The sequence below is a fragment of the Hyperolius riggenbachi genome, chromosome 4 (assembly GCF_040937935.1).
Source record: "Hyperolius riggenbachi isolate aHypRig1 chromosome 4, aHypRig1.pri, whole genome shotgun sequence".
Taxonomy (NCBI): domain Eukaryota; kingdom Metazoa; phylum Chordata; class Amphibia; order Anura; family Hyperoliidae; genus Hyperolius; species Hyperolius riggenbachi.
The window spans coordinates 109,804,508-109,821,102 of NC_090649.1; the positions used below are offsets into that span (position 1 = coordinate 109,804,508).

General features: G+C 43.1%; 1 protein-coding gene across 8 annotated transcripts in view; it reads right to left on the reverse strand.

The window, feature by feature from the left end:
- STAG1 (STAG1 cohesin complex component) overlaps positions 1 to 16,595 on the reverse strand; it is a 275,465-nt gene that overhangs the window by 27,044 nt on the left and 231,826 nt on the right. For all 8 annotated transcript variants that reach the window (XM_068280396.1, XM_068280394.1, XM_068280397.1 and 5 more), the window contains 8 exons: positions 12,864 to 12,967; positions 10,051 to 10,143; positions 6,505 to 6,594; positions 6,127 to 6,330; positions 5,127 to 5,197; positions 2,467 to 2,554; positions 2,292 to 2,372; positions 621 to 713 (listed from right to left, as the gene is read on the reverse strand). In XM_068280396.1, the coding sequence (XP_068136497.1) occupies positions 621 to 713; positions 2,292 to 2,372; positions 2,467 to 2,554; positions 5,127 to 5,197; positions 6,127 to 6,330; positions 6,505 to 6,594; positions 10,051 to 10,143; positions 12,864 to 12,967 (824 nt within the window). The remainder of the gene's footprint in view (positions 1 to 620; positions 714 to 2,291; positions 2,373 to 2,466; positions 2,555 to 5,126; positions 5,198 to 6,126; positions 6,331 to 6,504; positions 6,595 to 10,050; positions 10,144 to 12,863; positions 12,968 to 16,595) is intronic.

Sequence of the window (16,595 nt, forward strand, 5' to 3'; positions counted from 1 at the left end):
CAAAATGATGATTGGTCTCTTCTAGGGATGAGCTTCATATTTCCACAGAATTCCGATTGGAAATCAGATTTCCACAGCCGAAATACGGCATTACTGAGGCCAATCACAACATTCGGAAGTATTGGACCAATCTCAGAATCAGATTCAGAATTATATACCAGAAATCGGTTTATCACAACATTTTTAGGCCAATCACTAGACTCTGAAGTATTAGGCTAATCAGAAGATGCAAAAGTTTGGTTGCTAATCAGAAATGTAGATTACGCATAGTGGCGTACTTCCACACAAAACCGGGCATTCAGACTTCCATGGAAATCAGAAAGACTTCCTCCGACCATTCCAAGCCTCTTCCCTATAGAACAAATTTCCTTCCCGTAGGCTAATAACGTGTTTGCATCGGGCCCCAAACTGTCGCCCAAGGGATTGAGTCCCGATTCCTGCAGGTAACAGCAATCTATAGTGTGTATGTATCATAACATTCCAGGGGAGAGTTGAAGTCTTCAGACTTTTTCTGTCAGACAGGAGTCTTTTTTTAGTCGGCATACTGAAGTGGCAAATCTATTGGAACACAGTAGTGCAGGTTCACTTTGTGAGGGAATAAAAATCATAAATGTTCTCACCTGCTCTTTTACTTGCGTATTGACATTGGAAAGACACTGCTGACATATCGCTAGAAAGGATTTTACTGTCTTTCTTAACATCAACATATCATCCTATAAAAAAATATATATATAGTGTTTATTTTATAACAGCAACATATTTTACATTATTTTCTAACATGCCCAAAAATGAAAGAGCAGAAAAGAAAAGGGACAGCATTCCTCCTGTTCAATTACACTGTGCGGCTGTGGAAGACACTTTTGGCATGTGATGCACACTGTATCCACTAGAGCCACGCTCCATATAGTGGAGAATTCTCACATCATATTGTGATGCACACCAACAGACAAATTATTGCTGCACAGCATTATCAAGCAAGGATTACAGTCACTGAGAAGATGGATTACTGTAATGTTCTGTGTAAACGCTTCTGTCAAGGTAATTAAAGAGCACTAGACTCAAAGAATAAAATGTGTCTGCAAACACACTTAGTAAGCTCTTTTCTGTGATTTCATTAGTCTAGGCAGGGTTATACACACAAGGTTTACAACTCGGGTAGACTAACCAATGACTAAGGTCCACTTCATCAGGCATTTACCTGGTTGGTAATAAAAATCAGGAAAATGTCTGGAAAAATAGGACGTTCACTCATTTGAGACGTAACCAACACAACCAAAGATTTATTGGCTTATTAAAGCAGAACGGTAGATACATTTTAATCACACTGTTTCACTTAGGTGGTGCTTCTGCAAGCCCCCAGCAGCCGTCCTGTCCCACGTCGGTCCTCCACGAGCCTCCGTTCTCCCGGACTTGTAAGTCAAGGCCAGCGCAGCCCTGCCACGCATAGCTGTTCTTCGCGTTCCCAGCTATAGCGCAGTGGCCTGGCGGCAAAACCGAAAGTAGCTGGCGGCGGGAGAACGGAGGCTGGTGGAAGACCGGCGCGGGACAGGATGGATCCTGGGGGCTTGCAGAAGCCCCAGGTAAATGAAAGTGTGTTTAAAATGTATCTGCAGTTCCGCTTTAAGTCAGTCAGAACAATGCCAAAGGGATGCTTGTGTGAACTGACCCCAAGCTGCATCCAGGCTGGGTAGGGATAGGATCCATCTCAGATAATTTACTTCTTATTAACTAAGTCATCCTAAGGGCTCGCTTCCACTACATAAGAATTTGTGTGCATTTCCTGCACACAGATTCGCATAGCAATGTACTTCAATGGGCCTGTTTCCATTATATCCAGAATTGGCATACAGAAAAAAAAATCTGGACAGTAGTGCTACAATTTCTCAGGCACCACATGCAGTTTTTGAGTGCATTTTTGCATTCATGGGCATTTTCCTGTATGCCATTGTGCTAGCTCTGTATTATATGATGCAGCACAAAGCTTGTGCGTGCCACATCACCACCAGTGCAGTTTACTGTAGTTCTAAATCATCAAAATCCACTTTACTATTGCACATTTTTCTGCAACTAACAAGGTATTGTTCAAACTGCATTTCTCTGCAACCACCAACTTGTACTCTTTGTACAGTAAGGACCAAACAGATCTCTACCATACAGGGAGCAGGAAGGACAGGAATGCTTTTTTCTTGAGTAGAACGGAATTTAAGCTCAAGTACATGATTGAAGCCAGGAGATCTGAAAACAGATGCTAACAAAGAAGAATGACATATCGGGTAGATTTGGGAACTTACTTTGGAAGGATTGCCTTCTGTGATTTTAACTAGCTGCCAAAGTATAGAGTAGTGAGAGCACTGGAGCGCCTGGACACCAATCTGAACACAATAGAAGAGACAAGATTACACACAAGATTACCACTAATACATCAATCACCAAGCCATATTTCCAGGAACAAGCCCAGTAACATACCTGCTCTAGCATGCCTTCATGTTCGATGCCTGCTCTCAGTAACCGGTAACAGTTCCCAAACAAGTCCCACTTGGTCAGATCATGAGCGCTGCAATCAAACAATGCCATAATGAACAAAGAACAAAAAACAAACAAAAATCTGATCTAACAATCCAGTAATGAACAAATTAACCGAATTCCGTTTTTCTTTTCCAGCACAGAAAATTGATGCACTGTGCAATCAGTTTACTAATAAAGGGAGAGGGGAAGAGGGAAGGCAAAGTGTTATGACTGTTAAAGAACAAATATGCAAAATCCAACAGCTTCTCCAAATGTAAACTTTAAGCCCCTATTTAAATCCTCCCCTCAGCACCCTCCTCCAATTGCAGAGGACACACTGAATTGTCCAAGTGTTTCCAGTTATGACTAGGAGTGCTAATTCCAGTGGTTTCTTTCCTCGGTAACTTGGAACGGGCCTTAAAGAGAATCTGTATTGTTAAAATCGCACAAAAGTAAACATACCAGTGCGTTAGGGGACATCTCCTATTACCCTCTGTCACAATTTCGCTGCTCCCCACCGCATTAAAAGTGATTAAAAACAGTTTTAAAAGGTTTGTTTATAAACAAACAAAATGGCCACCAAAACAGGAAGTAGGTTGATGTACAGTATGTCCACACATAGAAAATACATCCATACACAAGCAGGCTGTATACAGCCTTCCTTTTTGATCTCAAGAGATCATTTGTGTGTTTCTTTCCCCCTGCAGCTATCTTCCACTGAAGTGTCAGGCTGTTTTTTCCTGCAGAGTGCAGACAGCTCTGCCCGTATGTAATTCATCAGTATGTGAAAGCCCAGCCAGCTCAGAGGATGATTTATCCAGCTTGTAAAAGATAAGAGAGAAGAGAGAAGCTGCCCTAATCTAAATAACACACAGGCAGTGTGCAGAGAGGGGCCTGGAGGGGGGAGATGCATCACAGAACCACAACACTGAAGAACTTGGCAGCCTTCCAGACACAGGCCGTCAAGTCTGACAGGAGAGAGATAAGTGGATTTATTACAGAGATGGTGATAGTAGAACGTGCTGCAGTAAGCCAGATCACATTAGAATAGATTTTGGAACTTATAGGATGGAAGAAAACCGGATGAAATTTTTGTTACGGAGTCTCTTTAAAGGGATCCTTAAAGTGAACCAGAGATGAAGCACCCTCATGTATTTTACCATATATATATATATATATATATATATATATATATATATATATATATATATATATATATATATATATATATCTATATCTATCAGTGAGGACAATAGAGAACACACCTACCCTGCTCTGTTTCATACCCTGCTCTGTTTCATTCTTCACTGCTCAGCCTGCTTCTCATTAGCCCTGATAAAATCCCTGACTGAGCATTCAGTCTGGCTTTGCTCAGGAATCATTATAGCTGAGTCTGTCTTCTCTGATGTCTTTTCAAGCCTGCCCCCTTCTGGCTCTGCTAGAATGACTCAGCTATAATGATTCCTGAGCAAAGCCAGACTGAATACTCAGTCGGGAATTTTAGCAGGGTAGTTGTTTAATGTTCCCACTATTATTTATGTTAAAATACATGAGGGTGCTTCGTCTCTGGTTCACTTTAAGCCTACAAAAAATAATCAGTTTTACTCACCTGGGGCTTCTACCAGCCCCTTGCAGCTGTCCCGTGCCCTCGCAGTCACAATCGGATCCTCCTGTCCCCCGCCCCCAGCTACTTTCACTTTGCCGAAAGGCCTGCCCATGCGTAGCCATGTACGCGTTCCCATCCGCAATAGTGCCCTGCGCCTGTGCAGGGCGCTATTGCAGACGGGAACGCGTAGAAGAAGACGCCTGACCAGGCCGGTACAGTAGGCCTGTCGGCCAAAAACGTAACTGACAGCAGGGGACATGAGGATCCGATCGTGACTGCGAGGGCACCGGACAGCTGCTGGGGCTGGTGAAAACCCCAGGTGAGTAAAACTGATACTTTTTTGGGAGGCTTAAAGAGACACTGAAGCGAGAATAATTCTCGCTTCAGAGCTCAAAGTTAGCAGGGGCACGTGTGCCCCTGCTAAAACGCCGCTATCCCGCGGCTAAACGGGGGTCCCTTCACCCCCAAACCCCCCACTGTAAAATCAACGACCAAATTGGTCGTAAATTTTGCTCTTCCTGGAGGCAGGGCTAACGGCTGCAGCCCTGCCTCTCAGCGCGTCTATCAGACGTGCATCGCCGCCTCTTCCCCGCCCCTCTCAGTGAAGGAAGACTGAGAGGGGCGGGGGAGAGGCGGAGGTACGCGTCTGATAGACGCGCAGGAGGCAGGGCTGCGGCGGTTAGCCCTGCCCCAATGCGGAAGAGATTCCGCGATGTAAGGAGGGGATTTGGGGGTGAAGGGACCCCCGTTAAGCCGCGGAATAGCGGCGTTTTAGCAGGGGCACACATGCCCCTGCTAACTATGAGGTCTGAAGCGAGATTTATTCTCGCTTCAGACTCTCTTTAAGTGTCTCTAACGCTGGGCACTCTGCTTTCTCAGAGAAAGAGACATTTTAAACTTCAGCTAACAGGTAGGGGTTATGATTGAATACTAAAGCTCAGTTTAACTTACCATGTACAATACCCAGCAGTCAGTAAAAGTGAGAACACACTCTTGGCGTGAAGCTTGCACTTACTTGTGAAAACACGTTAAGCGTTTTAAGGTGGCCAAGACATTATATACATCATCTTCATCGGCTTCATCTATCTGTATGAAACAGGAGCACAGTTCATTAAAAAATATTTCACTGTATTAACTGAAGTGTAAACCCATAATGTGGCCATGCAGAAATCAGATTACCGGTATCTATTGTCAAGTCAAGAGAAACTCACTTCAGGTCTAATACTTGCTTAAGTAGTGTGACTGCTCTGGATAGTATAGAGCCTTCTTGTTCCTCTGCCGGCTAAGCTGTTTGATCTGCTCAAACAGCTCTTCGGTACTATTCGTGTCCGGACTCACATATGAGCAGTAGCGATGCACTCATTCTTGGAACTACTCGACTCAAAGAATAGTTCCAAAGATAGGTTTGGTCAAACAGCTTTACTAGCTGAAGAATGATGGGCCACACCCAGGAACAGGAAGGCTCTAGTCTATACCTATCCAGAGCCCTTCCCCCCTACTTAAGGTGAATATCAAATTTCTCACTTCAAGTTTAGTTTAAGAGCTTGCTATTTTTGGTACACAAACTGTTCTAAACTCTCTAATACGGCTTTCCTGAATGGACCAAGAGAGTCTACTTCAAACTTATATTTTCTAGAGTCTAGACTACAGAATTCCTTTGTTAATAGGACTGGGTGTCACTACATAAATCAGGGGCAAGAAGAGCATTCTGGAGTGCTGGAGGGGACTAAGCACACTCCCAAACAACAGCTTTGCTGATCTCCACTTTCGTCTCACAACAAATATTCAAATAACAGTGTATGGACTCTTGCGATCTCGGATATAAGGCATACAAATACACACGAGAGCTGCTGAGATGTGTAACTTATTACCACTTATTTGACATTCCTGCCAAGCTACCTTCACTGAATTCTAACAGTACATACCAGAAGTTCTATATTACTGAAATATATTCTATGCAGTTATTATGAAGGCTGCAACAACAGCATACCAGTTAATATTCTGGAAACGCTCACCTCTTGTAAGAGGTCCTCCACAGAATGAGAGAACCTGTCTGCCAGCTCATCGATCAGCTGACTGTGTGCTACATCCACCCGGTTCTGGATAGTGTACTCCTCACTGCATAGTACGCTGTAGGTTTTACTGCAAGCTTCTAACACATCTGACTCCGTGTGTTTCTCCACCACAAACTTGATCTGTTTTAATAAACTGTCCAGGTGCTGTGGGAAATTAAAGTACACATTAAAGTACACATTTCAAAACTAAAAAAAAGCAAGGATATAGCATTGCATTTTCTTTTTATTTTTCAACTGTTGAATTTTATTAAAGGTTTGCCAATTACAACCCTGGAAAACTCCACACAATAACCACAACTCACCCTAAAGTGTTCTTACCTTTTCCATTCGCCCTGTGCTGTACAGTTCCAAATCAAAAAACTGAGGGATCTGAAGAAGATTGGCCACCTTCTCTGCATCAGCAGAATACTGCAAGGGACAAGAAGGAAAATCTCACACACGGCAAGCAAATGGACCTTACTACAAATGGGACCATCTAGTGCTCAATCTGAATAGTGGTGTGTGTGTTTGTTAGCATAAACCTTGTGTATAATACACGGAAGCCGCTGTATACAGTCTTACACGCACTGCTATGCTGACAAGTGTTAATCACTTCTCCCAATTGCCTGCAAGCTGTTTATACAGTCACACAGAGCAACAGGGAACTTTGGACATTCCTATTACTGCATAACACCCTGCATTAGTGCAACCTGCCATTGTCTGTGGTGCGGCCGCATAGTGCAGAACTTGCAAACAGTCCAGGCAGAGCCCTGCAAAGACAACTGTGGATTTCAGTCCTGCCTTCCAACGGAAGAAAATCTGGACACTGCCAAGCCTGGTCCCCAGCCAGAGGGACACATGCGCAGACGCTGGACAAACCCGTACGTATTTTTTTTTTTCACTACTTTTTTTTATGGTTGCATTAGAAAAACTGCTGTTCACCAAAATAAAAGGCCTGCATTACATACTATAAACTCTTATTTAATTATCAGATACATGTGGACAAGAAATCTCATTGCTAGACAGTTATATGAGCAACTGATCTCTAACCTTCTGCTGCAGTTTCTTTTAGTGTAACCAGTGAGTGATCAGCTGTTCATATTCTCCGCGCTGGGCTCAGAGTCCGGCAGGCTTCACTGAACTTCCTGTCCGGGGGAAGTTTAAACAGTAGAGGACTGAGGCCAGCGCGGAAATAGGACAGCGGAGAGAGCGGGGACTCGCGGCGGCGGAACAGGTAATGTATTGCCGCTGTATTGCGTCAGTCGGGCATTCGAACGCTGCCATCGACGCACTACCGACCCGCCAGCGATCGAGCAAAATCTTCTGCACGGACGGGAAGACGGGAACGATTGATTTCGGACGGAAATCGCTCGTTCTGTCAGCGTTTGTGCTACGATTTCACAGCAGAGTCGATCACAGTGATCGAATCTGCTGTATATCGGAGGGAAAATCGTTAGGTGTATGGGCCCCTTTAAAGAGCAGCACCATTACACAAGCCTCGCTGCTCTCTCCTTTTAGCCATAGAAGTAACTACCTATACTATTGCAATTTGGGATTCTGGATATCCAAGAAAACGGATCATGGCAGGGATACTAGGAGGGTGAAGAAACCTAGAACTACATTCCTTTACCACAAGGTATATACAGTGGAGGAAATAATTATTTGACCCCTCACTGATTTTGTAAGTTTGTCCAATGACAAAGAAATGAAAAGTCTCAGAACAGTATCATTTCAATGGTAGGTTTATTTTAACAGTGGCAGATAGCACATCAAAAGGAAAATCGAAAAAATAACCTTAAATAAAAGATAGCAACTGATTTGCATTTGATTGAGTGAAATAAGTTTTTGAACCCTCTAACAATAAAAGACTTAATACTTAGTGGAAAACCCTTGTTTGCAAGCACAGAGGTCAAACGTTTCTTGTAATTGATGACCAAGTTTGCACACATTTTAGGAGGAATGTTGGTCCACTCCTCTTTGCAGATCATCTCTAAATCCCTAAGGTTTCGAGGCTGTCTCTGTGCAACTCTGAGCTTGAGCTCCCTCCATAGGTTTTCTATTGGATTAAGGTCCGGAGACTGACTAGGCCACTCCATGACCTTAATGTGCTTCTTCTTGAGTCACTCATTTGTTGCCTTTGCTGTTTGTTTTGGGTCATTGTCGTGCTGGAACACCCATCCAAGACCCATTTTCAGTTTCCTGGCAGAGGGAAGGAGGTTGTCGTTCAGGATTTCACGATACATGGCTCCGTCCATTTTCTCGTTAATGCAATTAAGTTGTCATGTGCCCTTAGCAGAAAAACACCCCCAAAGCAAAATGTTTCCACCCCCATGCTTGACGGTGGGGACGGTGTTTTGGGGGTCATAGGCAGCATTTTTCTTCCTCCAAACACAGCGAGTTGAGTTAATGCCAAAGAGCTCTATTTTGGTCTCATCAGACCACACAGCACCTTCTCCCAGTCACTCACAGAATCATTCAGGTGTTCATTGGCAAACTTCAGACGGGCCTGCACATGTGCCTTCTTGAGCAGGTGGACCTTGCGAGCCCTGCAGGATTTTAATCCATTGCGGTGTAATGTGTTTCCAATGGTTTTCTTGGTGACTGTGGTCCCTGCTAATTTGAGGACATTCACTAACTCCTCCCGTGTAGTTCTAGGATGCTTTTTCACCTTTCTCAGAACCATTGACACCCCACGAGGTGAGATCTTGCGTGGAGCCCCAGAGCGAGGTCGATTGATGGTCATTTTGTACTCCTTCCATTTTCGAACAATCGCACCAACAGTTGTCACCTTCTCTCCCAGCTTCTTGCTAATGGTTTTGTAGCCCATACCAGCCTTGTGCAGGTCTACAATTTTGTCTCTGACATCCTTGGACAGCTCTTTGGACTTTCCCATGTTGGAGAGTTTGGAGTCTGCTTGATTGATTAATTCTGTGGACAGGTGTCTTTTATACAGGTGACTAGTTAAGACAGGTGTCCTTAATGAGGGTGACTAATTGAGTAGAAGTGTCTAACCACTCTGTGGGAGCCAGAACTCTTAATGGTTGGTAGGGGTTCAAAAACTTATTTCACTCAATGAAATGCAAATCAGTTGCTATCTTTTAAGGTTATTTTTTCGATTTTCCTTTTGATGTGCTATCTGCCACTGTTAAAATAAACCTACCATTGAAATGATACTGTTCTGAGACTTTTCATTTCTTTGTCATTGGACAAACTTACAAAATCAGTGAGGGGTCAAATAATTATTTCCTCCACTGTATGCAGCAGGAACGTACATCTACACTGCAGAAATGGGGGGTGTCAAACTCAGACTGATACCCCAGTAACATCTGCCTGTTTTTGGCAAGCAACAATTTTTATTTTAATAAGCAAACTTGGTAGGCAAGAGAAAGAGGTCACCCCTGCTAGACTCATCCTAAACTACTCTGTATGTGTTCCTCTGAATGAAGGAAAGTCAAATCACATTGCATATTTTTCATACACTGTGGCATTTTGCAATTCTGCTCGATAACCAGATAGTGGAACCATGTTAATTTGACAACCAATGGCAATATGCGCAGTGTAAAATACATGAACAAGTGAAATACAGTTTTTAGTGTACACAAAACAAAACGTAATAGTGGGTAGATTGGTCAAAGGAATTGGCAATATGAAGAAAAATTAGGTATATGGTGACCAATGGATAAAGAGGGCTCTGTGATGGGTACCTAGCACTGTCACCTCTTCCTGCAGACAAAGACGAGGATTTTTTTTGTTTTTCTGAACTGTCAGCTACAAGGCTGAACTGCAGTGATAATTTGGAGAGTGCAGATTTTACTACAGCTAGTGATTATCTGTAACTTATGTTAGCGATATTTCTGACTGTTTAAACATTCCTTAATATAATACCTTAGACAGCAGCATTGGAAGTGCAACAATAAATTGCTCAGTCAGCTTATTCTTGTCATCTATCTGAGTTTTACGTTCCTTGGCAGTTAAGACCTACAAAAAAAATATACATATATTTTTCTTTAAATTTAACTAAACATGAATAATCAGTTATTGCTGTTAAATCATGAACTCGTGTATATAAAGCTTAGAAAAACAAAATGAGCATTGACCTTCACACTAAATCATTCCCCGGCAAAGTGTTCCCCCCAGAATTTTTTTCCAGCCGGGTGGCATGAAATAGTAGCAGAGTGGGGCGAGATAAGAGAATGCAGGGCCAGCACTTCTGTAAGCAACTCTGCTTACAGCATAGGAGGAGGTGAGCCGATGACAGCCGGGTGCTCACCAAAACTAGGCGGGGGAGAACAATGCAGGCAGTTTCCAAGCTAGCATTATTACCCTTACAGGGAAAAATCCTGCTAGTGATGCTGGGTTATGCTAGGTACACACCATACAATGTTGTGTTCGACAGATGGTTCGATAGATAATTTCCGACATGTCCGATCTTATTTTCTATAGTTTTTCTGATCGATTTCTCATAGAAGTGAATGAAAATAGATTAAAAAAGATAACCGAATCGAATATCGTATCGGAAATCGAACAGATGGAAAATCAACAAAAACGCATCGTGTGTACCCAGCATTAGGAGCTGATACAGCATTTCAGTAAGGGCTGGATCAAACAGGCGTCTCCTCAGCGTCTTGTTTGAACACTATAGTCTTTCTGAACACAAACGCCCATCGTTTTCAGTGAAGCTTTCAACGTCATTTAAAGTCATTCAACAGCGTTTGCTGTAATTGTGTCATTTCCTATAGACAACTGCAGCATTGCAGTTCAGAGTTTGTGATTGTTTGCAGTCTTTTGTTGGCTTTTGCTGGCTTTCAATTGCAACGCCAGCAAAAGCAACTGACTTCTAGAAGCATCAAAGGATGAGACAACTGGATCTACCGTGATGTTTACACCAGCCGCGATCTCCATCATGTAAGATGGAATGGAAAAGTGGTAGATCCGGTGAAAACGTTGTGTGAACCAGACCTTAGGGATGGCATAATATCGGCACTGGCAGTGCCACTTATTTTAATCCAAGAAGGTTCAGGTATTTTTTTTTTCACTACTTTTTTTATGGTTGCATTAGAAAAACTGCTGTTCTCCAAAATAAAAGGCCTGCATTACATACTATAAACTTATTTAATTATCAGATACACGTGGACAAGAAATCTCATTGCTAGACAGTTATATGAGCTACTGATCTCTAACCTTCTGCTGCAGTTTCTTTCAGGCAGGGAACACACTACATGCGTTCTTGCGCGTTTTGCCGCGAACGGCAAAACGCGCACGATTTTAGAGGCTATTGAAATTAATAGCCTAGCTCAGGAAACGCTGCGCCGCATGCGTTTGTGCGCGTTTGCGTTCGCGTTTTTTTCCGCGTTTTCTAAACGCACAGTTTTCTGCTTTTTCCCGCACGTTGCATGGCAGTACATGCCATGCAAACGCATAAACGTGGAAACGCACGCGGAAAAACGCACGCGTTAGACGCGACCGCAAAAGCCGACGGAAACCTGGGAAACGCAGGGGAAAACGGCCCTGCAAGTGTGTTCCCTGCCTCAGTGTAACCAGTGAGTGATCAGCTGTTCATATACTCAGTGCTACACAGTGGTCGCATGACTACACTCCGCACTACTCAATCAGCAGTTCCCAGTGATTTTAAACAAATTACCAAAGAGAAACTTGACCAATGGGTCTAGTCAAGTTGACATACAAAAATATGTAGAAGAGATCCCCTAATGTGTCCCCTTTTAAGACGCAAGTTTTATTTATGGGTAAACAGGGACCTTAAAGGGGCTGAACTATACCTCAATAGGTAAGTATTGACCCAAATCATTCAATAACCAATTAAAACATCAGTTTATTATAAATCTATTTTTTTTAAATATTCACATAAATACAAATACACAGTATCCGCATAGCCATTACAGCAAAGTCATGATTAAACAGTTTACAAACATTATGCATAGTTCCCAATAAGGGTACCATGAAACTGGAAATTGTCCCTTATATCATGTCCACCACTATAGAAGTGTCATGGAAATCCTCTTTGGGACAAATATATCCATATATTTAACAGTCTTTGTACAGCCGAGGTAAATCAATTTTCTCTACACGTTTCGTGAAACATCGGACCACATAATATTTCCCACTGATTGTTTGATTTCAATAAGAATGGTTTCAACCTCCAAGATCAAAACTGTCCATTTTGATAATAGTATATAATTACAAGTAATGGCCCATCACACCAGCTTATGGGCACACCAGCTTATTGGCACACCACTTTGAATCACACGCTCACTGCAGCTGCTTCAGTTTCCATGGTATTTGCATGGCTGTGTTAACACAGTTGGACTCTCAGCATGATATAAAAAAAAAAAAAAAAAAAAAAAAAAATTCTATTCAATTTAAAAGTTGCAATCAATTTTTCTGACTAATTGTAACATTTCAAAAATATGACCAACTAGTTGACCTATGCCAGTTTTAAAACAGGCTCTAGGTCTCCTTACGCCGCAATAGTGAGCATCCTAAGCTCAATATCAGTTGAATGACAATATTACATTATTAATGTCTAGGGATTCAAGAATTGTCAGGCAAGTTAAAGAGAAGACATGACATACAGTAGCAGCCCAGCCCACTCAGGAACTAAACAGCTTGGAAGAACACCTCGATATCTTACACTTCAACTTAGACACAAGTATGGTGCAGTCATTACTTTGCACACTTACCCTCTTGCCAGTTCCTCTCCCCACAGGAGGATGTGCTTCTGCAGCCTGCCGGATCGTACACACCATCAGCTCAATAAGTGCAGTCTCCTGCCGCTCAGACATCACTGGAAACCACCAACACAAGGCAATGTCAGTAACAATGTGAGACAGAACTACGTATAACCAATTCATTACTAGTATCATATTGTACACACAGGATACATAAAGCACACAGAAGCAGCCATGTGTGCTGACTGCATACTACCTGCCACATGCTATCCAATCCGTGTACCCACAAAATGAGCCTTCTTAAAGTGAACCAGAGACGAAAAGGAAGAAAAAATTGTACTTACCTGGGGCTTCCTCTTGCCTCATCCGCCTGGATCGCCCCCACGCTGCAGTCCTCCGATGTCTGCAGCTTCGGGAACCGGGTCCCCGCACTGCCGTCAGTCAGAGCCAGTCTGGCGTAAGAGAAGTGTGCTGTTTGTGTATCTCTACAGCAGCCGCTGGAGAGATACGTAGAGGGCGCAACTCTCCAGCGTAGGCTGGCTCTGATGACGTTAGTGACGGGACCCAGTTCTCATAGCTGCAGACATCGGAGGACGACGGCGTGGGAGCGATCCAGGCGATGAGGCTGGAGGAAGCCCCGGGTATGTATATACTTTTTTACTTTTCCCGTCTCTGGTTTCCTTTAAGTCAAATACAGTAGTACCAAAACTGGAAGGACAGACAAATCTACCAACTTCTTGAGTCTTGGAATTCACTATACATTTTATTCAACATGTTACGTTTGTCACTGTTATTACTAATCCTGTATTTTGTATAGATTCTGTATTTTTTGTCACCAATTCTGTATTTTGTATATTGGTGTATACCATTTGTATTATGTACCCCATGTTCATTTCTTACTTTGTACAGCACCACAGAATAGGTTGGCGCTTTATAAATTAATAATAATAATAATAATATCACGTAGCCGGCAGTAACCCCGGCCAACAAAAACATGCAACTCATAAACACAATACGACTTGTAGCAAGAAAGAGGCACATTTGTTACATGTAAATAATAATGTTCATGTGCTCTATTATTTCCAGTGAGTGAGATTTTTAGTGACAGGTCAGCTTTACGGAACAGAAATGATTCCAAGGACTTTTAGAAGAGGTCACCACCTAACCTGCAGGAGGTGGCAGGCTGCAGAGCAGACATTTATCAGATTAATGGGCAAACACAGCAGGCTCTGCAATATTTGTTTTTGATGCACAGCGCTCAGTGTTTTAATTGGCAGCATCAAAAACGGTTCATTCTGAAAAAAAAAAAACCCACACAATTACAGCGTGCAGAATACAAACTGCTGTGATCGGGCATCCCTGCTGAGCAGGAAATCACTACAAGCCAACTCTGAAATGTTTCGAGAGGTGAATTACAGAATGCAGCTTTTCCCTTCATTAATATCATTCATAAATATACTACCTACAAGTAACTGCATTTGTTTGCTACTAATAACCACGTATAAATTGCTTTTTGCACCTTAAAGGACCACTATCACAAAAAGTTGCAAACATTTTAATTCACATGTATAAGTAGTAAATTTTTCTCACTAACATGCACTATAAATTACTTTCCTCCTATGTTGTTGTCACTTAGGCCCCGTTCACACTTGCGTTTTTTCAAAAACGGAACGGATGTCCGGATCCGTTCCGTGCGCATCCGGACCGGATACGTACGGTTGCACTCAGGATCCGGTCCGGATCCGTTCCGTTTGCATCCGGTTTTCATCAGTAGGTGATCAGGTTGATATCCGGATCAGTTTTTAAAGAAATACAGACTATATAAATTCTTGGGGTCTGGGAGGTGTGCAGAAGCCCTGGGGTCATTGTTGGAGACAGCCTGACGTGTGGAGACCATCCTTGGATATAGAGACTGCAGTTTGGACCATGGATCCAGTGTTTTTGTACTCATTTTACCTGGGAATTGTCTCCTTTTTGATTTTACCTATACTATGTGGGAAGAAACGCAGGAGATGGTGGGTGCACCAAGCAGGTAGCTGCTGCACCTGTAGAATCAGGTCCTCAGGTGTGTAGGGCCTCACCTCTTTGTCCGACATGCTGCCAAATATCTCCAGCCACAAGTCACTGCTGCTCCACTCCTCAAACGCTGGGCCCATGAAAACGCATAGGAAGTGGGTAGAAAGTCCAGATTTTTTATAGCCAGTGTGTTGCCTTCTTTCCGTTTCTCATTGGTTCAGCGGTGCGGATGGTGCATTCAGGATCCAGTCCGGGTGCGGCGGCCGGATCCGACGTACGTGAAAAATAGAGCAAGTTGGAAAAGTGTCCGGAGTTCGTAATCGGTCCGCGTGGAACGGACGAGTATGTACACATCCATAGACTATCATTGGATTGCCAAACGTCCATTCCGTTTGTACAGTATACGTTCCGGATCCGGTCCGGAAAATCCTGACTGCTAACGCAAATGTGAACCCAGCCTTACAGTAAGCATTTAGAATCTGACAGGTTTTGGGAAAACCCCTCATCGGGGTTTTCAGTATTTCCTTTATTTATTTTTTTACAAAAATATTCCCTAGAAGGGATCTATACAGAGATGTCAGCCGACCTTCCTATCCACTTGCACACAATTTTGGCAGTTGCTGTTCAGGAAGTACCGTACTTTTAATAATAAAGAAAACCTTGAGAATTCCCTATGAGTAGATTGACTAGTTGAAAACCTGTCAGTTCTGTTAGATTTTTACAATCTAATGTAAGTGACAGCAACGTAAGAAAAAATAAATTTATAGTGCATCTTTCTCTGGAATAAATGTACATTTTTAAACAAATGCATTCATGTGCATTTTACTTTTTTTTTTTTTTCTGCTGCAATAGTGGTCCTTCAACCTCCCTGGCGATATGAGTAATTTGGATTTTAGGATCTAAAAGCTGTGCAATTTTTTCAAAAACGTTTAGATTCTAAAACCAGGAATAAAAATCACACTGCAGAGAGATCTGCAGCAGCCCAGCACATTACTCACCTCCCTGGGATCCAGCGCTGCAGTTCTCCCTCTGTCCTCCGGGTGGTGTTCAATCCCTATAATGAGATCATAGTCTGTCATCATAACTACAAACGACATCTCATCTCACCTGAGGGATCCAGAGCCTCCGAGGACCGGAAGAAGAATGGCTGCCAGGGACCAGTTCCTGAGGGAGGAGAGTTTAACGCCCACTGCGCTTTCTCACTGTACCGCGGGATTACCGCTCCTGGCTTCTATTTTCCACCCTTGCATGGCCTGCATGACCCTGGCCGCGCGCGTCCTTGTTCACGCTCCCAGCATACTGCACAGTAGAAACTTTATTGTACTGGGCCTGTGAACACTCCTGGCCACCGGAGCGCGTACAAGCATGCGCGTAGCCAGGGCTGGGCAAGTGCAGAAGACAAGTTGACGAGAACAAAATTGAGCTGCTGCAGGGAAGGAACGGACGATCTTTGAAAACTGCGTGGGCACAGGGCGCTGCATGGGGGCATGCCGAAGCCCCAAGTGTAACTTATTTTTTAATCAAATCTTCAGGTCCGCTTTAACTGCTGCACCTGACATGCTACTCTAAAATTACATGCTTCCATTTTAATGTATGCTGAACACCTTAGCTTAATTCATTTTCATTGGTCACATGACTGCTCAGATCCTCCTTGCCCAAAATCCCAGAAGGAAGAGGGAAGGGCACAGTATACAGGTGGGATAAGGTTGTCCCCAGAATGCCTTATAG